The sequence below is a fragment of the Takifugu rubripes genome, chromosome 11 (assembly GCF_901000725.2).
Source record: "Takifugu rubripes chromosome 11, fTakRub1.2, whole genome shotgun sequence".
Classification (NCBI taxonomy): Eukaryota; Metazoa; Chordata; class Actinopteri; order Tetraodontiformes; family Tetraodontidae; genus Takifugu; species Takifugu rubripes.
In genome coordinates, this window is record NC_042295.1 from 10,400,356 (window position 1) to 10,425,871 (window position 25,516).

At 47.8% G+C, this 25,516-nt stretch overlaps 2 protein-coding genes across 3 annotated transcripts; one reads left to right on the plus strand and one right to left on the minus strand.

Moving 5' to 3' along the window:
• esamb (endothelial cell adhesion molecule b) lies at window positions 1-22,437 on the plus strand. 2 transcript variants are annotated; one of them, XM_029843428.1, is made up of 8 exons: window positions 1-406; window positions 16,632-16,777; window positions 17,470-17,671; window positions 17,967-18,122; window positions 19,130-19,174; window positions 20,706-20,828; window positions 20,908-21,037; window positions 21,252-22,437. In XM_029843428.1, the coding sequence occupies exons 1-8, from the start codon at window positions 352-354 to the stop codon at window positions 21,712-21,714; spliced, it is 1,320 nt and encodes a 439-aa protein (XP_029699288.1). In that variant the 5' UTR covers window positions 1-351; the 3' UTR covers window positions 21,715-22,437. The 2 variants fall into 2 exon arrangements, with proteins under 2 accessions (XP_029699288.1, XP_003968548.2); XM_003968499.3 differs by lacking the exon at window positions 19,130-19,174 and having other exon boundaries at window positions 2-406.
• acad8 (acyl-CoA dehydrogenase family, member 8) lies at window positions 22,434-25,488 on the minus strand. Its single transcript, XM_003968494.3, has 11 exons — window positions 25,331-25,488; window positions 24,828-24,928; window positions 24,465-24,634; window positions 24,252-24,361; window positions 24,101-24,177; window positions 23,889-24,026; window positions 23,639-23,774; window positions 23,383-23,480; window positions 23,158-23,310; window positions 22,989-23,091; window positions 22,434-22,919 (listed from the first exon to the last, which is right to left on the minus strand). Exons 1-11 carry the CDS (start codon window positions 25,443-25,445, stop codon window positions 22,864-22,866), a joined length of 1,257 nt encoding a protein of 418 aa, XP_003968543.2. The 5' UTR covers window positions 25,446-25,488; the 3' UTR covers window positions 22,434-22,863.
• Between the last annotated feature and the right edge of the window lie 28 nt (window positions 25,489-25,516).

The window sequence follows — 25,516 nt, forward strand, 5'->3', positions numbered from 1 at the left end:
AGTTGAGCGCGTGAGCGGCGCGAGAGGGAGAGGGAGGGCGAGAGAGGGAGAGGGACACGCGCTGAAGTGGAGGCAGCACAAGTGTCAAACGCGGGGAAAAGAAAGGCGACAAAGAAAACCTGCTTTGGGTCGCTTCTTTGTTGCTTCCCTCCATCTACCGTAGAGTCAGTTTGGAGGCGGGATGAGGAGAAGAGGAGCCGGAGCTTCCCTTCGGCACGCTGCCCCCTCCCCCCTCCTGCCGCTCTTTGGTTTCTCTTAATTGTTACCTGGAGACCATTGAGCATCATTCCTGCGGTTTGGCGTCAACTTATAAGAAGCTTCCGACAATTTGGATGTCGTGGATGTGGCGTCATGGAGATGAAGGCAAGACTCGGAGCCATGCTGCTGTTGATATGGACCCTTCAAGGTAAGCTAATTTACCAGCCGCACGTGCACCGGGGCGCGTGCTCCCGTGATTGATAGCTCGTGACGGATTAACGTTAAAAAAGAAAGTTTTGAATGACATTTGTAAAGAAGAGAAGGTGTTTTTCTCTCTATAATCAGGACTTTATCTCGTTTTCCTCGTAACACCTCAAAACAAACAAAAATAAAACCCAACATTCTTCAATTTAAGCCACAGTCAGGAGTAGAACTGGGTCAAATCAGTCCATTTAAATCGAACTCGCCTTCCAGTAAATAAATTATGTCATGTTATGACATCGTGCTCAGTCGGTGGGGCTGAGCTTTGACCTCAAACGTTGCACCCAAAGTTCATGAAATATGTAAAAAATAAAAAAAAAAGGCTGTTTTTGTGACTTGTGCTGCAGCTTGTGGATGGTGTGTTTCTCTCCACGCAGCCATCAGGCTCCTCTCCATCTTCAGAGGGCGCGGTGTCGTCGCAAGGATCAGCTCCGAAGTTCAAGGAAGTCAAATGTTGTTTTTGTTCTTCCTGCTCTTTGCGGGGTTAAAAATAGGCAATCGACATATGAGCCTACCTGAAAGGTGGGGGATATCATTCAGCGTAGGAAGTCAAAGCTGCGCATTTGCATTTTGTTTTTGTTTCTTGCAGTAAAAGTGATCAGATGTAAAATTGTCTGCAGAGGGATTCATGCAGGATTGTTGCCCTCACGTTTTTCTACCTGTTAACGCCCCATTTTCACGCATAATACGCTGTATTTATTTGAATTTTGGCCCTTCTGTGGCGCCCTTTTTTGATTGGATAAAAAGCTAAGGACAATCCAATCAGGCAGTCAATTAGTGGATTTTAGAGTTCTTCCAGGATACAGCCATTGGCGGCTTTACATTGCTCAGCATTCCGGCATTTAGAAATCACAGACGTCACTCTCGAAGTCGGCAAAATTATTATTTCGTGCTTTGTCCACGCAAACTCTGCACGTCTTTCACGGCCAGCCTTGTTCCTGTCAACCCTGCTGTTGCAGCATCTCCCACCAGATGTTGCCCCCCCCCAAGCCAGGAAATTGGAAGCACTGGCTTGTTTTGTTATGTCAGAATTCCTTTGATGCAACTTTCCTTTGATCGCTGGAAATTAGCCGTGCACGTGTGTACGTACGCCGTCAAGGATACATGCTAAATAATCAGTGTTATCTTTTGATTTGCTGCAACTTTAAATGCGACGCGGCCCGCGAAGCTGTCATTTCCGGATGTGGCGATCGACTGGGTGTCTCGCACCATGGATTTCTTTTCATGTTCCCGACAGCAGTTAAGCCTGTTGGAGGAAAGAAAAACAACAAATCAATCCCGCCCGTCAAAAACGCCATTATTAGGGAATCAAGAAGCTGCGCGAGCGTTAATAAAACGGTGCCACTCATTGGGTTGACATAAGCAGGCTGTAGATAATTGGCTGCCAGCGGCTAACGAAAATCTGTTGATGCCCCAGCCGGCAGGATTCTTTCATTTTTTTCCATCGGATCGGAGATGTTTTATCGCAGCAGTAAATATTACCCTACATGCAGAGTTCATGCTGATACTCATTTCCATCCATTCATCCCGTTTTCTAAAGGCTATTTTCCAGTTTGAGATTTAAGCTACTCAATTATCCTCCGTCTTTACCTCTAAACAGTGATAATCGTGACCAGACGAATGGTGCAAACGAATATTTCCCCCGTCTGCTCGTGTGCTTAATTCGCTGTGACTTTAAAGAAGCGTTCTATTCATCCCTCTGTTAGCTGCCACGCTCATGAACAGGACTGGACAGGACGGGGATGTTCGACGTCTTCGCAGTTTCTCCAGCTCTGTTTATCTCTTCTGACTCAAACCATTTCACCCACAGCTACATTCATCAGGTTGACGCACACCCTTGTGTAGGTGTACCGCCGGAAGGCCTAATTGACTACTGTGGGCTGCGAGTCTATAGAAGACCCCCCGCGGAGGGTATGCGCGCCATGACTATCGGTCAAATTAACTTGCACACGCTTGGACATGATAAAGAAGCCAGCGGTCTTGTCTGACCTGACTCTGCTGTCAGTGACAGGTACAGTAATGGAGGCTGAGTTGGAGTCCTCACATGTCGGCTCACGGGTCTTTGAGGTGACGGGGATGAGCTGAGGGTTATACGGGTTCTAACAACGGCGCTGTTCTGTCTCATCCGCGTGCTTTTACTTTAGTTTATAATGCACTTTATAATTGCTCCTCGTGCGGTGTGTCCTACTTCGGCTGGCAGGTCGTAATCTTTTCTCGATGGTTTCAAGGTATGATAATTTAATTGTAGCCGCGCGCAGGCATGTTATATGAAAGTTAGCCGTTATCGCGCAGAAAAATGTGGCACACTTTGTTAGTCATTACGCTCCCAAAGACGTATCAGCGTTTTTCCTGCCGAATGACTCGCTTTGATGTTCGGTACCGCTCTGGAATCAGCGAGTCGGGGTGGTGGGGGGGTCCCACGGATCGCTCCGGCGGCCCGCATCGCGCTAATTTAGCGAGGAATCATTTAGAAGTAACTCAGACCTGCATCGGTGGGGCACAGATGCCGTGAAAGCGTCTGTCTCTAAACCCACCTAGCAACCTGACGAGCGTGACTCATCCCCGTTTCGTACGGCGGCTAATGGCGGCGCCTCTGACCGGCTCTGAGACTTTTGCTCTCCATCTCTTGCGCTTTGTTGCTCCTCCGTCCGCCTACAGCACCTTCAAAGCAACCAAATCACAAATGTAATGTGGAAAGAAGCATCCAAATGAGCCACGTTAGGCCTGCGGTGTCCCTGCCCATCATAATCTCAGAGCAGCGTCTCATTTAGACTCCCAGCGTGGGCGAGGGGGTCGTGATGAGTCCGGCCAGGTGGATGTGGGAGAAAACGGCGCACACTAATGAGGGCCTTGCTCCGGGTAACTTAAGACGCACGCTCGTGCACGAGGGCAGGCCCACTGCTGCAATTCCCAGCAACGTTTGATTTGCCAAGAGGCATTTATCTTGAAGTCTGAAATATAGAAATCCTATTAATGCCGCTTCCCGCAGGTCGCCGGGGAGAAAGGCAGCCGCGCGTTGATCACAACTGCCACGGAAACGGGGGGGGCAAAGACGGGGAGAAGAGGGCCGTTCAGTACTGTAGTCTGATCAGCTCCGAAAACTTTCAGCCAAACAGGAATATTGATGTTCATGGTTGAAATGAAAACTGTCTGATTTGACGAAGAGGAAGAAGGCAGAAGGAAAAAAAGCCTTTTAACTTCTTAGTGCAGAGCTGGGCTGTCTGGTGTTGGCAGATGAGTGTTGCACTAAGACGTTAGAAGATTATAGTCCAGTGTGACTGTTACAGTTGAGCAAAAGGAGATGGGAATTTTTTTTCTAAGGTGGATGGTTGGATGGCTTTTCTGTCCTTCACTACGGGTGATGGGTTGGAATTAAAATGGTCGACGATAGCTCCGTGAAACTGGACGTTTTTTTATATTATTTTTTATTGCTATCTGTAAAAGGATGAAATTGCTGTGTCGGGGGGAGCCGGATGGTTCCGTATGTGCCCAGATGAGAGATTAGTATTCCATGAGGAGCGCGAGGCTTCCCTTCTCCTTCCTCCTGTTGCTTCCTGGCCTTGGCAGATGGAGGGGAGGTTTGCTGCTGTCATCTGGTTTGAGGTGTAACCTGCTCCTCCGGGCTGAAGGCGAGGGCCATCGGGGGAGGGGGGGGGGGGGGGGTTGCAGTGGAGATCCAAGTGCACCGGCTTGTTGTTCCATTCCTTTAGATTAAAATTGCATCCGTTTGTGCCTCTGTAATGTTAATCCAGCTCATTCTTCAAGGAAAGCTTCCTTTATGGAGAACCTTGTTAATATTTTGTGTGGAGGTGCGACAAACATCAGTCTAGCGTTGATTCTTAAACCAGAATTAGCATTGGCGATCCTAGAATAACGTCTTTGTGTGTAGCCACAGAACTAGCTGTGGCATGTTAGCTCATTTTAGGTTGACAGCCATCAGTGTGGAGCGCCCGCACAGCTTCTGCAGCCACTCTCTCTTGTGTAAACAGCATATGGACACACACCAACATTTATATGGCAGAGCAGCGGTGGCTGCAGGTGTTGCGTTTCGGCTCCCTCCATGTTCCAGGCTCCCACTAATGACGTGGCCTCTGACCGGTCTGGTTTCTGCCCCACACCGAGACTATTAGGACACTTTCAGCCATTTTTCTTCTGTCCTTTATCACTTCTTTTGTTCTACTTCTGTTGTCTAAATACCCCCTGGCTAACTATTAAAATTGGGGTGCAAACAGGTTATTGATTTAAAGGCACAATGCTTTTTTTTTTTTAAACAAATCCTGTCCTGTGCGACACCGGGACCTCCAGCAGCATCCTTTGTCATTTCTGTAAACCTGTCTCTTTCTTTCCTCCAGCCCTGCAGTCAGGATTTTGCTCTCCTACATCACTTCTGTTGGCGGATCAAATTTTCACTCCGAGTGTGAGGCAATCGCCATTAGAATGAAAACCCCGGGCGTCGAGGCTCAAGATAGAGACAACCTATAAAGGCAAACATTATTTTATAATCTCAGTGATGTGTCAAAGCCTGGAATAATTGGTGCTGTGGGATGACTGAGACGCGGGGTAATGACCTTTGCATGTGCTGGAGTGACACTCGCACGTGCGAGCGGCGCCAGATGTCATTACCGCCCCATTCCTCCTTCCCTTTTCTGCAAGGGCTGCAGTCCTTGGAATTTACACATTCTAAATAAAGGAAAAATGTAACCTTGTGGGGAAACCTCAATCCACAGATCTTAAACATGAGTGTGTACAACTCATGGGGAATCGAAACAACTCACATCTGGGCAGAAATGGCTGCACGCGTGAGAATGCTGGTGAAACGTTTAATAACCCTACTTTGTCCCTGCAGACAGCTCGGTCATCCAGGGTTAAACTGCATTATGTGGCTTTATTTCGCTGTTGGAATCTGTTTCGCTGTCAGCGGACCTGATAGCCACTCTGGTGTTTGGACACCCTCGCATTTTATTATCAACGGCCCTGATTTACGGCAGCAGGCTGCACACAAACGGCACCGAATGTGACGGAAACCCTGTCCAAACATGTCACGATGTTTTAACGAGAGCAGTATATTAAACGTTCTGGTCTCGGCGCCTTGTGTGCAACAAAAGTCAGACTCAATCATTTTAGACTCTAAGTGGGTGACAAAACCATTTAAGTCATCAGTCGTATACATAATCTCAAGCAGCGAACCATAAATAAGGCTCTTATTAATATTTTTGGCACGCCTTAAGTGTAATTTGGCTTTTTTGGGATCATGGACTTGCTGCGCAGCACTTCCCTGTATCTCTGTTGGCAAAGTGGCAGCAGGCACTCGTGCTTTAACTTACATGCCACGTATCAAGGAACAGAAAAATGGTCTTACCCTATGTTTTTTTTTTTTTCCTTCCCACCTGGAAGTGAATTTGCTCATTTCTATTTCCAGCCCAGAGGTTGGTTGGTCCTCTAAATTGATCTGCTGCCTGTGAGAAACCTGCTGAGACCTGATAAGCCAGGAACCGTGGCACCTTCACCGCAGAAACTCCGTCGTTGCTGTATGCTTCGATTTGAAGGGGGAGGGAATCATAAAGCGGGGAGACATTAGAGGAATCATCTAGCTCTGAAAAGTGCAGCAGCTAAAGATCAGCCAACGACCGTCCCTATTCAGCTCTGAGGTTTGGACCGGAAGCTGCAGGCAGTTAGCATCGCCATGAGGAAAATGGTGATTTCCTCAACCATTTCTGGGTCATTTTAAAGATTTTGACAACCCCCCCAGTCCGTAAGTATAAACACCAGGATCAGACTGATTTTTAATTGTTTTTTTAGCTCGGACTTTTTGTATTTAAACATCTTAATGAGATTAAACTTTGAACAGTAGGGGATACAGAAAAACAAGCCCCTCAAGACTGAGGCCACAGTCCACTTTTGGTTCTCCGATTGTACACAATGTTTTTAAAACATGGTTGGATCCATACTGTCTTCATGGGGAACACATTCATCATTATGGCAAGAAACTGCCCTCAGTCACCATGGGGATAAAGAGGCCTGATGGAACGCCAACAATAGGGGCTCTTTAATCTTTTATCCCCAGCTTGACCACCAGCTCTGGCCCACGGCCTCGCTCGTGCCCCCGCTCGACAGGAGTTCCGGCTGCAGCCCCGGTCTTCATCTCCTCTCTCTGCCCACCAGACAGTTGGAGCTGGAAAAACACTTTTGTATCAGAGTATTGCTTTGCAGCCAGTCCACCTTTGAGCTTCCTGAACCAGTGTGACTGAAATATATAGTCGAGGAGTCACTAACAGTCCAGCTCCTCTGTAATCATTGTCTGCATGCTTGCATTTAAGAGGCCAATTAAGATTTTTTTTTATTTTTTTAGAAAGGGAAAAAAGGAAACCGCTGCTCCATTTCTATTCTGTGGTTACATTCAGCTTCTGAATAATCAATGATTCAGATTAAAACGCCCTTTGGTTTTGGAGCATTTTAGACTGTTTCATTATTCATCCGCTCTCCTTCAATGACTAATTACTCAAAAGAAGTACAAAGTGTGGAGTTTTGAGAAAAGACGGTGCATTTAAATGTCCTAATCAGCCCAGTGGTTCGTCCCTCCTGATTTCGAATGAGAACATTACAGAAACTTCCCCAGTCAGAAGTGACCGTGTCGGTATAAACGCACGTACGGTTTGATTACAGCAGCTTTTTATCTTCAAACCACAACCACCAAACCACCAACAAGTCCCATCTCGGAACCGATCTTGTTCCAGTTCCACGCGTGTTTATTTGCGAGTCGGTGGGCCGAATTGGCTTCAAGCGTGTTTGTGCGCCCCCGGGAGATTCTCTTCCTGGAAAACGGGCGCCTTTCAAACAACAGTGCTGAGGGAAAATTTAGATTTTTATCCTTCACAGATGACTGCAGAGGTGATTGGATCCAAAAAGCAGAACCGCTCGCCGCCGTTTTACGATGCCTCTTGCGTACGCCTTGTGTCTATCTGTTCTCGCTCCCTGCTAAAGCCAGCTTATGCCGATAATAAGATTAGAGCGTGGGGAGACAGCTTAGCAACCTGGCCTAAGAAACGCTGATTGTTTATCTGTGCTGCAGATCGACCTGACCAGGGAAAGGGGTTCAGTGCTGAGAGTGGGTGTGAGGTCAAAGGGCAACAGTTGCCCTTCCGTCACCGCACAGGCGTGTCTATAAAACCACGGCGTGCCCAGGCTCTAAATGCCGGTGCAGAAAACACAAGAGTGCTGACATTTATCCTCGCTTTCGCAACAGGCGCGCGGCCCCCAGCGCGCACAACTGATGCCCTGAAATGGACGGTTTTGTGCGCAATCCCTCCCTTTATGTCTTCATCCATAATCGCCTTCTCTTCAACCTACACACCTTTCTCCTCCATCAGTGGCCTCATCCATCCAAACGAATCAATGCTCTGTTGAACTGTGGCAGAATTAAAGGCTTAACTCCTGCTGCCACATGTCCACGCGGCTCTTAAAGAACCAGCAACCGACTCTGAGATGTGTTGTTTCACCAGGCTGCAAATGTGACACTGTGATAGTTTCAAATGGGACACGTCAAGACAGGGCAGTCGATACAGAACATGAATAAACTATCAGTGGAGCTTAATGGATGCTTCCACTGGGTTTGGTAGATCCCATAACTCCTTAAGTTCATTGTTATAAGCAATTCTCCCGTCTGCTTAATGCACCAGTGCAACAGGATCTGCAGTCTGGTGAACATGACTTTTAGATTTTAGATTATACTGCAAATAGGAAGCTAATTGGCCACAAACCATGATGTGCCTCCCTTCATGAAGGGAGGTTCTGTGTTTCTCATGGTACGTTCCACATCAAGGTATCAATGCAGCCTCATGTTGAATCTGTTTTGGATTGATCCTCTAATTAGGCGACGCCTGCTAGCGTTATTATTATTATTATTTTCTAAATGAATTTATTTGTTCCCAGTCTGAAGGTCCCACTCAATATATTAAATACAATCTGTTTATTTTTCATGCCCTTTATTTCTGAGCCTAAACCTTGTTAACTTGTTGTTCTGACGTCAGAAATTCACCCGCATCTTTTCTATCCAACTGTCGTGAAAAGTAAAGTAGCTGAAGAGGATTAAGCAAAATAAATCTTTAATGTGTCTTTGACCATTACATGGAGACAACACATGGTTTTCCTCAAGGGAGCAACTGTTCCAGGTCTAATCCCAACACAGTTTACAATGCTTTCACAAGCAGACCCTCCAGAGACGTTCAAAGCCTCTTTCCCTGGATCTGGCATGTCAGCCTGTTGGTGCTGTTCAGTCCTTTGGGGGCTTTAATATGATGCGTGTTGATTACTGGCCTTTCTCCTCACCTGGATCATCTCTTGTCTGAGTGCATCTGCAGATTGGCAGCGTTTTATTGAATTTCTTTAGCAATGGGAGCCCAAACAGAGTACATGTTAAGTAGCTGAATTACATGTTCCATCATGATTCTGTCTCCTGTGTGTTTATGGGCCCTTTTGGGTGTTTATCGACAATCTATAAAAAGCTGTAAAAAAGCACTTTTGTCTTAAACGCTCGATCCGTCCTTTACTCAGTCAGTTCAACATTCCGTGAAGACAATCTCCTCTTCACTTTGCTATCAGTTTCTACACAATCTGCGGTTTTTGTTTTCTTTAATGGCAAAAACATCAAACCTATGCTTAAAAAAAGCAGGCGGTTTTGTAACATCCGTCCTTCAGCTCGCTGTTCCTGACCTCGCACTAAGACCTTGCTGTAAATCGAAGATTTCCCTACAGGGATCAATAAAAATGTCACGTCGTACGATAATGCACAGCAGGGGAGTAAAGTAGGAGCGAAATTACCTGTACAAGTCACTGAGACACATAAATCACGTCTGTGGCTCAAACACGCTGAACAAACGACTTGGAGGCACTTCGCTCAGCGCTCGAATGCCACACACGTGCACGGAGGACAACAGAGGTGAGCAGCTCTCACTGCTGCTGGAGCCCCAACCACTGACCGAACGAACGCGCTCTAAATTAGGCTAGAACTCAGCAGCAACATCAGCAGTAACAGGATGTAGAGAATTTATCAAATTAAAAAAAAAAAACAGTTGAAATTTACATAGTTTGTAACATAGTAGGATACAGAGGAGGGAGGAGGGATTATTTTGGGTTCACGTGTGTAATGGCTTATTGGAAAAAGCTATTTTTGAACCTGGTGGTTCTGCACAGATCTCTTCCCAGAGGCCAGCAGGGTGACTGGTCCACGATGGGGGTGGGGGTGGGGGGAGCCCCTGCAGATGTCGTGGGCCCTGGACAGGCAGCATTTCCTTGTAATGTTCTGGACTGGAGGATGTGAAGTCCCTCTAAATGTATCTGCACCCCCACCAGACAGAGATGCAGCAGGTTATAAAGGTGGTGAGGATGGGAGGGGGAAGGTGGGACCTCCTTGAGCTCTCTTAACAAGACCTTAGGGTTGATGGGACCAGGTTATCTGCACCCACGAGAAGAGTTCTACTGCCGACCTCCTGTTGTTGATGAGGAGCGGTCTGGGACTGGGCTGGATCCTCTTGAAGTCGCAGTGATCTCTTTAGTCGATGCTCAGGACCACGTTCTTCCATTAGCAGCGGTCTACCCTGTGGTTCAACTCCTCTCTGGAGACCAGCTTTTCTGCAGATGACAACGAGCTACAAATCAAACTGCATGTGTCCTTTTCCCTTAAGATCTATTCCGAATTCCCACTCCTATAATTAAAATTTATAGCAGGATTCATAAATATTGATTTAGCCTATGTAATGGCTTATAGTCACAGCGGTATCTTTAATTATTAATCACCTAATCTCTGTGCGTACAGTACAGGTGGAGTCAAAAAATCGTATATGTTCCACCTTCAAGCTGGTCGTGACCTGACAGGATCTGAGGAATATCAGGGTCTAAATGTTAGAGTAAAACGGACATCAAATGGAATATAACTAACCTGAGCAGTCACTGTATTTTGTTCGTTTAGCAGTAAAATACATAAATACGGACACGGCTGTCAGTGGGTTTTCCACCATATGAATATTTGGCAATAATCAGTCATTTTGGAGTATGAAAAAAAAACTAAAATGTTGTAAAACGGGAAAGAATTGCTGCACCCAGCTGACCAGAACATTTTCCAGGGGCAGTGAAAAACAGCTGTAGGCTTGTTTCATTGCATTTTTTCCACCCTAAACAATTTGCTCAATCCATAAAAAGCCCCCTGTGGAAAGAAAGAAAACATTGATTTTTAACCTCAGCGTCAGTTGTATGGATTTAATTTCACATATACGATCCATGTCTGAGCTTTGGGAGTTGTTCGGGCGGGAGGAATCGGTGAAAACCCCCTTTTTTATTCCTTATTAAATGAAGGTTGGATGTAGTAAGCTTTTATTAAAGCTTGATTCAGTTATGACTCAACAAAATAAGGGAGGCACAGAGGTTAAATCAATTCATTTACTTTCAAAAACTACATTAGATTTTATATTTGATCAATAAAATGGTCAAACTTTTTATTCAGTTGCTTTGACCTGTTGAAATTAGAGCTTTTGTGTTTTACCGCAGGTGCTCAGGATCGATGTTCTCTATTTCTGACAGCTGGAACAGATGTTCTGTGATGTCCCTCCGTCTCTCTGATAACAAGCGGCCACCTGGAGAGAGCGCCGTCCCTCCAGATGTTGAATTGGAGCTGGTACCCCGCAGCTCTCCAGCAGTGATCTTGTGGGGCGTTTATCTGACATAGCCTGCAGATAATAAGCCTGTAATTCCTCTCTGATGGGGAGCTCAGTAGAAATCTGAAATCAGATCACTCAACTTCTTAATTACAGTCTCGCTGCAGCGAACCCGAGCCGAGTCCCACGGGCAGAGACGTGGCGGCGCTTTGCAGCAGGACCGTCTTCCTCAGCCCTCGCTCTGTCAGTCCGGCTTGCTCGGTAACTCGTGACAGATCTGGGAGATAAAATAACCGGGGCTCGCCCCGCTGCCACACTAACGGTTTATAAATATCTTCTTCAAAGGCCCAAGACGGCGTGAGGGGGTGGCGCAGTGGTCACGGGCTGCGTCGTGGTTGTGGGCCCACATTAGTTTTCCAGTTTGCCTTTCATTCCCTGCCATCAGGAAGCCAGAGTTGGCTGAGAGGGCACCGCGGGGTTTATGATGGACAGCTGGGATAAAAAGGCCGCCAGCAGCCGCTTGTTCAGGCCGACCGGCGCGGAGGTCATCGGCGACTCGCCGCCGCACCTCGTTACTTTAAGAGCGCCACTGCTTTTCTAAAATTAATCAATCCCCTCAAACGCAAGCCGCCACCCCCCCCAAACCTACGCAAAAGTTGGTCTACAATGAGAGGCTTTGTTTGCCCACGTAAACACCTACAGCATATCCCCTGTGTGGTATTTGCATGTGATCAAATCCCCCCCGCCGAATGCAGAAACCTGCTCCTGTTTCCCACCTTGCCTCTTTCTTGATTTAGCACGATTTAGCCTTGTTCTCCGACGTATTGGGTGACAGAGCCATAAGGGGACGCGTGAAGCGCTCGGCGTAAACACAACCCCACATGCCGCCGTGGCTTTAAGCGCATAATGGCACTTGTGAGGATCGCGGGGAGCGTGGGCGGACAAACGGCAGGAACATTAAAGAAGATGGAAACCCCACACGCCCGGTTACGCTTGTAATTATTATAGTAGCTGTGTTTTCATTATGTTTAGACTGTAAATGCTTTCAAAGGTGAATAAGATTTTGCAGGTTTAACAGAAATCGCTCCCAGGACTTCTTACGCAATGATGTGGCTTTAGAGATGAAGGTCAAAGGTCACAGCAACCTGCTATCTCGGGAATGCCTTGTGGATTTTTTTTCCCATTAAATTTGGCCAAACGTGCAATCATCGGAATGTTACGCTCACATATCTGTGCCGCGGTTCGCAAGCGAAAGCCAGGAAAGGTTCATTTCAAATTCCACCTGAACAGGTCAGGACGATCCTCCGCTCCGCTCCGCTCCGCTCTGTCCCGCTCCAGCGGCCAGCTGAGCACAGTTGTCTTCTCTAATCATAAACGCCGCCTCTTTGTTCCCCGTGGAAAACGGGCGCAAATGCCGGTAGCGAGAAAAGAACAATTTCTTAGATTGTGATGCCACCACTGGTTCCTGGAAAGTGTCCAATATTAGACACAAACAGATCAGCAACCCGTAGCAGGTTCTGTTGGGTCGCAAATCAGACCTGGCTGACATGTATCCGGAGTGGATTTTGGCTTAAAACATTGAATAAATGATGTTTTTCAGCTGGGTTTTTCTTAGAACATGGGGTGTCTGGAGACTCGGATGGCACCGGATGAGCTGAATGAAGCATTTCATCTTTTATTCAGTTTTTTTTTTTTTATGGTTTAATATGAACTCCAGTCTGCTGACTGTTTAGGGAAAATGCTGCAACGCTGCTGTCATGGGAAGCTCCGGAAATCTTTTGTGACTGCGTGGATGGATGGTTCCAACCGCACGCCCCAAAGCTTGTAATGCGTGACACAAGATGTGAAACGTTAATAAAAGTGTCGCGCTATTTATACGCCCTCCCCTGAGATCTCATGCACAGAAATACATCCAGTAAACAGCGTGATAAACTAACTCCACTTCCCCGAATGAGGCCGGAGCTTTTCCGTCACGAGCGGGCCGGAGCGTCCGTCCTGACCTCAAGGTCACACGGAAAAAAGAGAAATCTCGCGGAGAACTCTGATTGAAACTTTACACGTGGATTTGGACGTGAGCGCGAGCTGCCAGTGAAGGGGGGCAGGCTGTGGGAGTTAGCAGTCATGTGTGCGAGGATAATCAATTTAAACACAATCAAAAAGTTAAGAGGGATTAAAGCTACTGTGATGAGATAGCGCACTCAAAATGGTTCAAAATAGCTGCAGAGATTAAACTAATGTAATCCAATTTAAAGGAGCCTTCTCCAAATATTTATTATTGAAGCACCGTCTGTTTGGAGCCTGTGGGGTCAGTTGGAAATGCAGATATTTCTCCCTGCAACAAGGCTATTTTGTTGTCCTACATTCCTTCCCTGTCCTGTCTGTCACAAGCTGGAGAATATCCCGTTTTGGGTTGTTTTTTTCTTTTTAAACAGAATCTTTGTTGTTGCATGTCCTGGTTTGACAGCGAGAAATCTGGAACATGACTTCTGCACTTGTTCACTTCCTTGTTAAAGCCCAGGCTGTACACCCTTCCTAACCAGCTAAGCTAATGAATGATTGTAATGAGGGGAATAATTCCAGCGCTTCAATAATTCAGTGTTTTATTGTGTGCTCTTGCAGGCGGCCGTTATTGGGTCATTTTGAGATCGGTGTTCCTCATTCTGACACAGATCTCAGGAAGTTGGAACAGGAAATACTGAAAATTCACTGAGCAGAAGACATTATTTATTAAATTTACACACTTATTGCATTTATGATATGTTATTTCTCCACTGTTCTGTCTGGTATTGTGCAGTATAAATAAGAAATAGGCTGCTCTTTCTCTTCATCTTCAAGTTACAGAAGTCAGTTACTCATCAGGATACAAGATTTCCACCCTGTTTGGGTTTTAATAAAACAAGAGCTCCATTTTTATTTGAATAACATCAGTTTTCAATAAAGGTCAACTCCAGACATGTAGACCAACCTGTTCTTTGCATAGCGGCTCATGGTTACTGTCTATTTTCACACTCAAACTGATATTTAAAGTTAAAAAAAACAACTTTGCTTCCAATGTCTCACTTGAAACAAATGTAATAATTTTACAATAATGCACATGCATAATGAGCTGACGTGAACTGATTAACAGGTTTAGATGGGCACGTACAGCACGTACTACCGGGTGGAGGGAAGAGTTAGAGGTGTAAACGCAGAGCCGATCTGTGTCTTAGCTTAAGCTTCAGCTCCAGAGAGACACGGGCGAAGGCAGAGATTACTCTTGGAGATACAGTAAGGATCAGTTTATCTTCACACAGGCCTCCATGCATCCCAGAGGGCTTTTAGGAAGGGGGGAGTGAGTGAGACAGAGAGATTTCAGGGCAGGTCTAGGTTGGAATGCCTGGTTAGACAGGCAAATTTCAGAAATTAGACACCTGTTAGTTTATTTTGGGAGTCACCTGCACAGCCCGCTGTTGCACTCCAGATTTCCTGCAGTGTTTCAAGGCTTGAACTCTTACACTCAGATTTTGAGTTTTTTTTTTTGATGGATGAGTTTTTTCTTAGTATCAGACGAGCCATCACAGCACGTGGGTGTGCTACCCCCTGTAGGCGACTCGCGGTAGTACAACAAGCTTTGATCTTTGGTTCTGATTTTGGGCATACCGGCTTATTTATTTATTTATTGGTGTTCTGTGCAGTTTTGTGATTTTAGAATTCTTAGCTGAGTTGTTGTTGATGCTTCTAAAGCTCCATTTAAAACAACAAAATGCCTGACAGGTGAAAAGAGGAAAAAAAATTCATTTTCTAACAGAGGAATCCAATTAGCAGCCACAAAGCGTGGATGAATGTGAGCTTTTGGCAAAATGTAATTAGGACAGAGTTTACTGAGGCTGCATATTATCATATCTATATCCTCTTTATTGGCAGCTTTTCCAGATCCCCCCCCCGGTTTTTACTCGTTTTGTGAAAGATTTAGGTTGACTTCATACCCATATCCACATCTTGAACTGTCATTATCTGGCTGCATCTGCTGCAGAACAGGCGCAAACATCCCAGATGGAGACAGCCCCGGATTAGAGAAGATTTTCCTTCATTTAATAAACAATCGAATGACACAGTTCTGAGGATCAACCTGCTCAAAGAAGCACAAGAACAGTGCGGAGTGAGCCGAGTACAGCGCATTATCCTGCTCCATCATGAAATATCCATTCAGAATTACTGCCCCCTTCACTGAGAGAAGCAACGAATGGCCGACCAACCTAAAGGAAACCTGATCTATTGTGAAATCCTGTGCCTACGCCACACAATGTATATTCATCAGCACGCCAACCCCGGACCCGTTCGTCGTACTTTCGTGAGAGGTGTCAGCACAATTACGGCCTCTCGCTAAACATGAGCTGCTCCTCAATGGTGTTGCGTAACGCCTGCGCATGAATGTCAGATCGCTGGACAGTGCGATAGCAAAGACCGTAGCCGGAGGACGCGAGCATGATCTGTGGGATCAAATCTCCGATGCATAAAACACATTTTTGTAGCTTGTATATCAGAAAACACGCTTATACGTGCAGATGTTAGCCTCAGGCACGCAGACACGCTGAACTGTTGGCTTATCTGCAGAGGCTGCATAGGACGCTTCATCATGGGGCAGATTTTTGCATTGGATGTGGAGTCACTTTCCATTTACCAGTGAAAAGAAGGAATCTTGTGTGAAGCCCGTGCTTTCAGTCCCTTCCAGATATAGACACGAACGGGTGAAATAACCTTTAAAAATGCAAGTCCTGGCACGCTGCTGACGTGGAGAGAGCATCATATCCATTTCCAGCTGAATGTAAATATGAGGTGAGAGGATTTATGCTGGGATTGTTTCGGGATTAGTCTGCAGGATTTACCAGATCCGAAGATTCAGAAAATGAAGGGAGGGCAGCGCCGCAGCTGCAGGGGTCACACCTCCCAGGCAGAACCCAGTTCTGCTCCTCCTGTGCATCAAAGTACCTTTTTCACGTCCATATTTTGCCTCTCTTCCCCTGCCACCCCCCCTCACACACGCGCGGTGAAGCCCATCCCATCCCAGGTCACCAATCGCCTAATTCTCCTGCCTCTCTGAACGACTCCGCTCTGAAAGGAGGAGGCGTGTCGGGCTGAACAGATGTGGAGTTTGCCGCCGCCTCTCCATGGATCGTCACACTCTCGCTGTCCTCCGACCACCCGCTCAAGTGTCGCGGGAAGCATTTTCACTGGCAGGATTTAGTCGCCAGAAAAGTTCTTATTCGCGCTTGTGAGGCATTTCTGACCAACTTTCAAGCTGGAGACACAGGTGGACACGGACTGTTGGGATCAGCTGATCCAGGTTCAGCTGTCTGGTTCTGGTGATTGGCCACCCTGTGAGTTGTAAATCAGAGTCTTCTCTTTTATATCTCGCCTGTTTTCCCTGGAATCCTTGACTCCTCCTCCATAAGAACAACAAAGTGACTAAAACCTCCGTGGCAAATGGGGCAGAATTCTCCATCAAAGCATTAAACTGTTCCTGAAAGTTCTCTGTTGTTCTTCCAGGTGACACTCAGGGGGTGGAGATCCCCAGACGAGAGATGGAGGTGGTCAAGGGCCAGGTCGCGGTGCTGCACGCCTGGTACAGCCCCAGCTCTGATATCTCCAAAAACTCCGTCACCTGGCAGTTCAATACAAATGGAAGCAAACCGGTGAGAAAACATCTGCTGCGTATTAAACTGTTCCTAGAACAGGGATTAAACCTCAGCATGGAAGACCTAAAGTCAGAGTCTCATTGTCAAATTCATATTAGAAGATGGAAACCTGCCTGTTTCATTCAGTCCTTTGGTCATAAATACCCTGGTTCCCCAGCTCTGACATGCTTAATGTGAAGACGAGGGGATTACCATTGTTCTTCTAGATCTCTGCAGATTGAAAAAGAGTTATTATTTAGAGGAAACTGCTGTATATGTTTATCTGAATCCCTTCCAGATTAAATCAGCATCTTCAGGATTGCACGCCACTGAGAAATCCATCCAGTGATATGGAAGGTTTAAAAAAAGATGATCCGCAGAGATTAGGATTATTTCCAACACCGCTGCTGGTGTCTAATTCACAGCGAAAATAAGAACGCCGTCAGTAACGAAAGGGTGCGTTTCCTGTACGTGTGGCACGGACTCGTGAAGCGGCGCCTCCCTGATGGTAATGTAATCTAAAGAGTGCCTGCGAGCTTATCTCAAACAGAAAATCTGCCTAAAATTCAACGTGGACCATCTGCACATGCCGGGATTATTTATATGGGATGTTTGTGTTATATGGTTAATCTGCACATCTTCACAGCGGCGAATCAAATGCAAATGAAACTGGATCCTCTTTCATGATGTTTGCATCTCTGCCGGTCCAGGTGATCAACTTCAGCTCAGGTCAGGTCGGGTACGGCCAGAACGAGTTCGCTAAGAGAGTGGGCTTCAGCGTGACCATGCCCTCGGCGAACCTCTCCTTCTACATCAACGACACCCAGGAGGCCGACTCCGGACTCTACTCGTGCATCGTGATCATCCCCGGAGCGCCCACCATTTACGGGCATATACAGCTCGACGTCAAAGGTAATGGAGCAGGACATCAAAGCCACTTCAAAGGCTGCGTCTAATCTCGGTGGTCTGCGGGGCAGCCCGGGCGTTTCCTCCCAAGATTGGAAAATCGGGAACGCGGTTTACCGGATCAGGGAAAAACCTGCTACCGTATGTGCGGGAACAGAAAGGCGGGATTGAGACGGTGGCGAACGCGATGAGGTCACTGCCTGTTTGTGTTGTTTATAATGGATTAAAGCTGAAGGACAAGTTCAGCAGCGGGTCACATGGTCCCATATTATCATCTGACACGTCCTGTGTCCCTCCACAGTCCCGCCCTCTCCTCCCGTCTGCACCCTGGCAGGAAACCCGGTGGTGAAGGGCAACGTGACTCTGAGCTGCAAGTCCGGTCAAGGGAAGCCCGTCCCGCAGTACAAGTGGACCAAGGCTGCGCCCGTGTCGGAGGTGTTCTTCTCCCCGATGCAGAGTGAGTGATCAGCTCTCTGGCCCGCCTCAGGCTTGACCCGCTCGTCCAAACTGCCCCCGCAGGAGAAGCCGCGCCTCCAGAAGCTCGGCCTTTGCTTCTGAAGCTGTGTCAGCAGCGTGTGTCGGGGGAGTCCGCTAGATCCGCTGAGCCCTGATCCGACCCGCTGACAGTTTAGGTCTGCAAGACTTCCAGCTCCTGTTGGCACGGCCGTCTCACGAGATGGTTGATCTCAGCGTGTCACGCAGATGTTTCCCGCTAATCAGATTATTGCGCCAAATATCTTAAACGTGTCCCAAGAGGCAAGAGGCAAGAGAGGTTCGACATCAAGGTGAGGGTTCGGATTAACCGCAGCCGCCTCAGGTCTTCGAACGCACCTTCCTGCCGGTTCGATTTGCGTCACCTGATCCCACATTTGACCTCTGCTCATGCATGTTTTGAGTCTCGGCAGGTCTGCTCGGCACCACACACATGAAATTGCCCTCGCTGGGTGAGATTACTGGGACAGCAGCGCGCTGCCGCCACTGCAGCCTCGGCGAGATCAAAAAGACAGATTAAAAAATGCTGCTGCGGTACTGGCACGACCCGCCTGCATATGATTCTGGAGCGGCATTATTTGCAGCCAGGGCTGCAGTGGAAGCACCATCTGCTTCTGAACCAGACTTAGGCTGATTGATTGAATATTGACTGACCCGCTTTGATCTCTTTAAAGCAGAACATCACTGGGCCCGAAAAGAGGGAAAACCGCGAGGATCTCATCTGTCTGCACCTTTTTTTCCCGACACATAAGCGCTCGGGTCCAGCTTCCTTTTTATCCGCGTGTGGACGCCATCTTTCTTTTCTTTTTTTCTGATCTCTTTCATCATTCATCTCATCAAGCTTCATGTCATTACCCGACCGAGCCCGTGGATTTGGGACTGAGAGGAGAGGGCGCGTCCTGTCTGAAATCTGCATCCCCGCGCTCACTTTCTCCTCTGTTTGTTTCTTTTTGTCCCTCTGAAAACAAACAGAATGGCGATCTTGTCCCCAGCCCATGCTCGTGTTTGGGTTCATGGGTAAGGGTTCTCACTCATTCTCCCACCTTTCCTCCCTCAGCTCCATCCCTCCTTCCGTCTGAGCTCTGTCGCGAGGAGCCGCGACCTTTAGACGCACACAGCACGACATAACGCACGTAAAAATGTAAATATTAGGCCTTTATTTACCGGAGTCGGCAGCTGCTTCTGTATTAGAGAGGCACAAATGCCAAGGTTTTAGCTGGGTTTAATCAGCTAATCTAATTATTCCGATTTACAGGTTGTGCTGGGCAAATCGAACCCAGCACTTTTGGCCTGTTCAGACCAGGAAAGTTACATCTGCAGTTCTTGGGGGGGGGGAGATTGGAGTGTCGTCCATGCTGAATCATTTAGTCGGAACACTCAATATCTTTAGCTTTTTAGGATTAAAAATGTAGCACAGTAATACGACATGAAAGCATTGGGAACTCCTGTGAAAATAGCCGCGTTCGAATTTTCCAGCGCGTTCTGTAAGTGGAGGTGCGGGGTGAATATAGAGCAGGGACAGGACGACTGGGAAGTGGTTCTACGGCCACGGCGGATTGTTTTAGGGGGTGCGGGAGGGTCCAGAGTCTGCTGGTGGGGGGGGGGGCTTGATTGGACTGGGATGTGGGGATTTGGAGGTCAAACCTCCAGGAACCATTCGTACCTGTATATTGGGGTGACGGAACAGCTGTTTGACTGTAACCGGACGCCAGCTGTCATTAATCACGTGTCGGCGAGCAGCATAGCGTGAGTAATGTCCCTGTCCCGACAGGAGGCAGCGGCTGTACGTCGCCGAGGCCACTGCGGTCAGCTGATGTTCTGCTAATCTTATACAATTGGGTTTACCTCTGAACAGCTGGTTTTTGAGCCCCGGGGATTAAAAAGTCTGAGAGCGGCAGGTGCAAATCGCACTCCTGCTGTTTACTTTAGCTGCTGCTTCTGTTTTCAAGTTAGCTGTGTGGGGCTAACGGGATCCTTTAAGCGTCCGCAAAACTGTTGCCATTCCTTAGGTACGCAACGCCGCAGCCACGGCCGGATTTCAAAGGATTTGTTGTGATTAGTCCCTCAGAGAACTTGTCCCCGCAGCGTTTAAAAGCCCGCTGCAACGAAGAGGCACACGTGCGCTTATGCAGTGTCGTGATCTTGGTGCGGGAAAACGCTGACCCGGCATCATTACAGTCCCGCCGAAGCCAAAACCACACAAACAAGTTTGGGTACGAGCCCGCAGCGGATCAAAATCTGGATTAAGGGTGAAAATCTGTGGTGATTTAACACTGCGATGGTATGTTGATACATACGAACATGCAAATGAAAACAGCCTTTCATATGAGGCGACAGCAAACACCTCCAATCACCTCTATTGGCGTTCCCTGTCTAGAGTGATTACAGTAGCTCTGCTGTGTAGAACCGCCTCCACTGTGATATTTAATGCATAAGCTAGCATGCTTCTGGTATTTAGACATAAATCCAACCCCCTGTGGTGTTTTGGCACAATGTTGACTTTTATTAAGGTTAGCTGTTAGCACTGTCATGTGGTGGCAATTTCCAGACGAGCGTCACGGCACCCTCAGACTGAGCAACCTCACTAAAGGCATGTCGGGGAAGTACACCTGCCGGGCCAGCAACACCGCCGGCACGGACAGCTGCTCCATTAACCTGGAGGTGATCACCTGTATGTAAACAGCCGCGCGCACAACAAAGCCCGATGGTTCCGACCGTGGGTAGATAATGAAGTGTGGTCTGTTTCCCAGCGTCCAATGGAGGCGTGATTGCAGCGGCGACGCTGGGCTCGATCGTGGGACTGGTCGCCATGGTGCTGTTCCTCGTATTCATCCTGAGGAGGAGGCGCGACACCGAAGACGAGATCGCTAATGAGATCAAGTCAGTGTCTGCAGAGTGTTTATGCTGTAAAAATGGTGCTTTTGGTTTAGCTCGAATAGCCACAAGATGGCGCTCTTCGTAGGAAAATTACACACCTATCCATAACTCTCGTAGGGTGCCCATGAATGCTAATCAATCAGGAATTAACATGTCTACAAGCTCTTTTTTTCACCATTTACCCGTTGATTTTTGATTCCGGGCGTCTCTCTGGCAGGGAGGACGCTCTGGCACCGAAGCGTGTATCCTGGGCGAAGAGTACCACCGGCTCGGATGTTTTATCCAAAAACGGCACGCTGTCCTCCATAGCCACCAGTCCCCGACCCCGTGACCCCCACCATCCGCACTTCCACTACCCATACTCCCCCACGTCGGCCTCAGACAGCTCGGTCATCAACGCCTACCAGCTACGACCCGGACAGGCCAACAGCCTCCAGGGACTTCCTGGTTATAACGTTGGCGGCACACCGTCCCGGAAACACAAACGACCCAGCACCAACGGCGGCCCCCCGCAGCTTTTACGGAGCCCATCGGTAGCCACCGCCAACAGGACTGTGGGGGCCCAACCACAGATGCCGCCCCTTGCTGCATCCCCACAGACCAGCTCCTCCACGCTGACGCGCACGGGAGCCGTGGCCGTCATGGTGCCCGCTCAGAGCCAGGCGGGGTCGCTGGTGTAGGCGGCGGCGCAGAGAGGTGATGGACAGAGCGAAAACGGATGCCTTGAAACGAAATAAGCACTTGTGAGGTTGAGGGATGGTTTGTGCTTCATTTGCACAAAAGTCCCCTCCAGTCTGGTCGAAAGGACTCAGATTTCCCTCTAAAATCATCTTTAAAAAAAAAAGAAAGCTGCAAAAAAAGGGAAGGCTTGGGCAACGTAGATGCCGTACACCACCAGCTCTATCAAAAATCCTTTGTTGCCGTGGATACCCATCAAGAACAGTTGTGAAATATAACTTTAGTTTTTCATATAGCATCGTTTTTTGAGTCCAGCAGACACCCCCCTGCCTTTCTGTTCAAGGATCTTCTCATCTCAAACTGTGATAATGGAGAAAAAGATCCTTATTTTTTCTTTAAATTTCCCTTTTCCACCCTGGTTCAGACGGGATTGTTGTTGGAGCCGAGCACCGACATCTACCGAGACTTGCTATGTGCTTTATGACTATATTGCCTGTTCTGGTAGATGATTGTAACCAAACTAGTGAGAGGAAAACTGGAGAAGTGGACGTTTTGGACTTGTTTGTTCGGGTGCTGGTCGGTCACGGTGGTTTTCTTTGTATATTAAACTCTACAATTAATGTGACAGTGACGTTCCGGTTCTGAAAGGCTAGCTATGTAGCACTTATGTCGCAGTTTTGATTGTGGACATTTTTTTTTTTTTAAATAAAGTGTTCTGGAGTGTTTGATATCAGCATTTTATTCAGAGTGTTGAGATAAAACAAGATAAAAATGCAGTTTAGGATATAAATAACAGCTAAAAGGCCACTTCTGTTTACACTGTGAGGGAAATTATTTAGTGACATTGTGGGCTGAGTTAAATCCACCTTGTAGTCCAAGTTACCCAAACTGAGAGGTTCCCATGTTTTTATGCTAATATAGCATTTATGCTATATTAGCCCTTCTGCTCTGGGTAGACTCACTTTGTTCATGGAAATTCTGAGGACCAGTCAGTTTTTTAAACTAAGAAAAACCCAAACCCTTATAAAGTTTAATGACTAATTCTCTCTAATCCCGCTGGTTATTTTTGCTGCAGCAACCCAGGCAGGCAGTAACAAATGAGAGAAGACGGCTAGAATATGAAGTCACTGGAGGCTCCAAGGGAACAATATTTACGACTCCGTCAGCAGATTCCTGGAAATAATCATCCTCATCACCTCATTTGTGCCTGTAGGGAAAAGGTTCATATATCATTTATTTATAACATCAAAGAGCATAAAATGGCATGAAAGCTAACCTTCTAGGATTTGATGTACTCGGCTATCTCGTACAAACTGCTGCACGGCGTAGTCTTTCAGGTAACCGTAGCCACCGTGCATCTGGAGCGCCTGGTTGCAGATCTGGAGGTGACAACGTGGATAAAGTTGGACGAGCTCAGCCGCCTCCGACTACAGGCGAAGACTCACGTTAAAGCATTCGTCCGTGGCGAAAAGCTTGGCCATGGAGCAGAGGGACACGGCGTCCGAGCGGCCCTCCTGCAGCGCCTTCGCCGCCTCGCGCACCAGCAGGCGGGACGCCACCAGCCTGGTGGCCATTTCTGCCAGTTTGAACTGGAGAAACTGCAGAGAGAAAGAATTCCAGGGGGTCAGATCTGGTTTTCCGTGGGGTTTAAACGCGCCTGTTTGACTCGCCTGGTTGTTGGACAGCGTCTCACCGAACTGCTTCCGTACCAACAGGTGATCTTTTGCCAGCTGTACGCAGGCGTGCGCCGCCCCCAGAGAACAGGAGGCTGTTGGTGGTTAAATAAGGCTTTAAATGAACAGAAATGATCAGAACCAATCAGAATTGCAACCTTGTCATTTACACCAGAATGACAAAGTGTCTATAACGTTCAATTTTGAAGGAAATTTTATGCTGAAAGGTGAAATTTTCTTTTTTTTGACTCGCCGATGTTAATCCTGCCTCCGTTCAGGCCTTTCATGGCGATGCTAAAGCCTTGACCTTCCTCGCCGAGCCGGTTGCTCGCTGGAACGGCGCAGTCCTCAAAGATCACCGCCCTGGTGGGCTGAGAGTTCCATCCCACCTGGAGGAGGAACACAGGGAGAACACCCCGTGTGAGACCTTAACGCCTTCCGCCATCTAGCGGTTGTTATTGGGCACTGCAGCAAGCTCAGCGTTAAACCAGTCTGATGTGAACCTTCTTCTCTTTTTTGCCGAAGCTGAGGCCTGGTGTGTCCTTCTCAACCACCAAGCACGAGATGCCTCTTGCTCCTTTCCCTCCGGTCCTCACCATCACAACATACACGTCTGTGTCTCCGCCACCGCTGATGAAGGCCTGAAAAACAAACCAGATTTGGGCCCTGACCCTAAAGGACATGAATTCACAAAAGTGAGGAGGTTTGAAATGACCTTTGACCCGTTCAATATGTAATGCTCGCCCTTCGGCTGCGCGCTTGTCAGGAGCGAGGCGGCGTCGCTGCCGCTGCCTGTAATCACAGAGCACACGGCAGCCGTCACGACCACTTTCGAGAATTCGAGCCAACAACGCGCGGAGACCGACCTGGTTCAGTGAGGCAATAGGAGGCAAACTTTTCCATGGAGCAGAGATCAGGACAGAATCTCTCCCTCTGCTCGGCATTTCCGAAAGTGTCAATCATCCAGGCGCACATGCTGCAGAAAGAGACAGAAACAGTCCAGCAATACTCTCCAGGCTCAACCAAGAGCTAGTGTAGCGAAGCTCGTCATGGTTACGAGGCACGCGAGAGGCTCCTACTTGTGGATGCTGATGTACGCCGTGGTGCTGACGCACCCCGTGGACAAGGCCTCAAAAATAACCGACGTGTCCAGGCGGGAAAGACCGGATCCTCCCACGTCTGGCTGAACGTAGATACCGCCGAATCCCAACTGGGCTGCCTTCCGCATTGTCTCCACGGGAAATACTTCCTGCACAGAAATGACCATTAAACATGATAAGTGAACATGGGATGTGGCAAAATTAGATGTCAGCTGTATGAACGATAGCTGCAGTCTTTTCCAATGGTGCAAACGTAGGGACGCATTAAATGGATTTCAATAGCTTTCTGTAGCTCTGACCACCTAAAATAACTAATTCCCATTTGTTGTGACACCGGAGTACCTTTTGGTCCCATTCGGCCATGTGAGGAGCCATTTCATTGGCCGCAAAGTCAAAAGCCACTTTTTGGAACTCCTTCTGTTCATCTGTGAGTCCATGAGCAGCTGCAGAGGGCAGGAAACACAGAAGGGAAATATTATGCTAATAAAAGCACAGCAAACAGGAAGCGTGAACATGAAACTAATGAGAGCCAAAAAAAGAAGAAGCATTAATTGCATAAATTATGAAAAGGATGGAGCAAAGAGGGGGTGTGCCGCTGCATCAGCCCCATGACTGGAGGACCGGGACACACAACCAACCAATGGTGGGAGCCGAGTTCACATTTTCAAATGAAGTGACTGCATGAGTTGTGCGCGTACACGCACAGGTAACGCGTGTATAGCATGTTTCATCCGGTGTTAAATACTGCCTTCTTCCCCACCGGCGTCACTTAGATGCTTCACAACAGATGTCACTTTTTGAACTGGGCACGTCAGTAAAGAAGCAAGAGATTTGGATCCACTTACGGTCAATGCATGAAGCTATTCCTCGTCTCTGTGGGCCTCTGAGAACCGAACGCTGGTTTCTGCAGATCCGAGAACACAGTCTGACAACTCGCCCTAAAGGTGCCATGGCCGCCATGTTTACCTCAGCAAGACGGCGAACTGGATGGATAGTGCTTTTGCTAGGATGGCGTAGGCGCTAAATAGGCG

What these genes read in the sequence shown, in the direction of transcription:
- esamb (XM_029843428.1), top strand. Translation starts at nt 352, where the DNA reads ATGGAGATGAAGGCAAGACTCGGAGCCATGCTGCTGTTGATATGGACC. An exon ending in ATACAAATGGAAGCAAACCG is followed by an intron (nt 16,778 to 17,469) that starts GTGAGAAAACAT and finishes CTGCCGGTCCAG; the next exon opens with GTGATCAACTTCAGCTCAGG. An exon ending in TATACAGCTCGACGTCAAAG is followed by an intron (nt 17,672 to 17,966) that starts GTAATGGAGCAG and finishes GTCCCTCCACAG; the next exon opens with TCCCGCCCTCTCCTCCCGTC.
- acad8 (XM_003968494.3), bottom strand. Translation starts at nt 25,445, where the DNA reads ATGGCGGCCATGGCACCTTTAGGGCGAGTTGTCAGACTGTGTTCTCGG. An exon ending in AATAGCTTCATGCATTGACC is followed by an intron (nt 24,929 to 25,330) that starts GTAAGTGGATCC and finishes TGCCCTCTGCAG; the next exon opens with CTGCTCATGGACTCACAGAT. An exon ending in CTATTGCCTCACTGAACCAG is followed by an intron (nt 24,178 to 24,251) that starts GTCGGTCTCCGC and finishes CTGTGATTACAG; the next exon opens with GCAGCGGCAGCGACGCCGCC.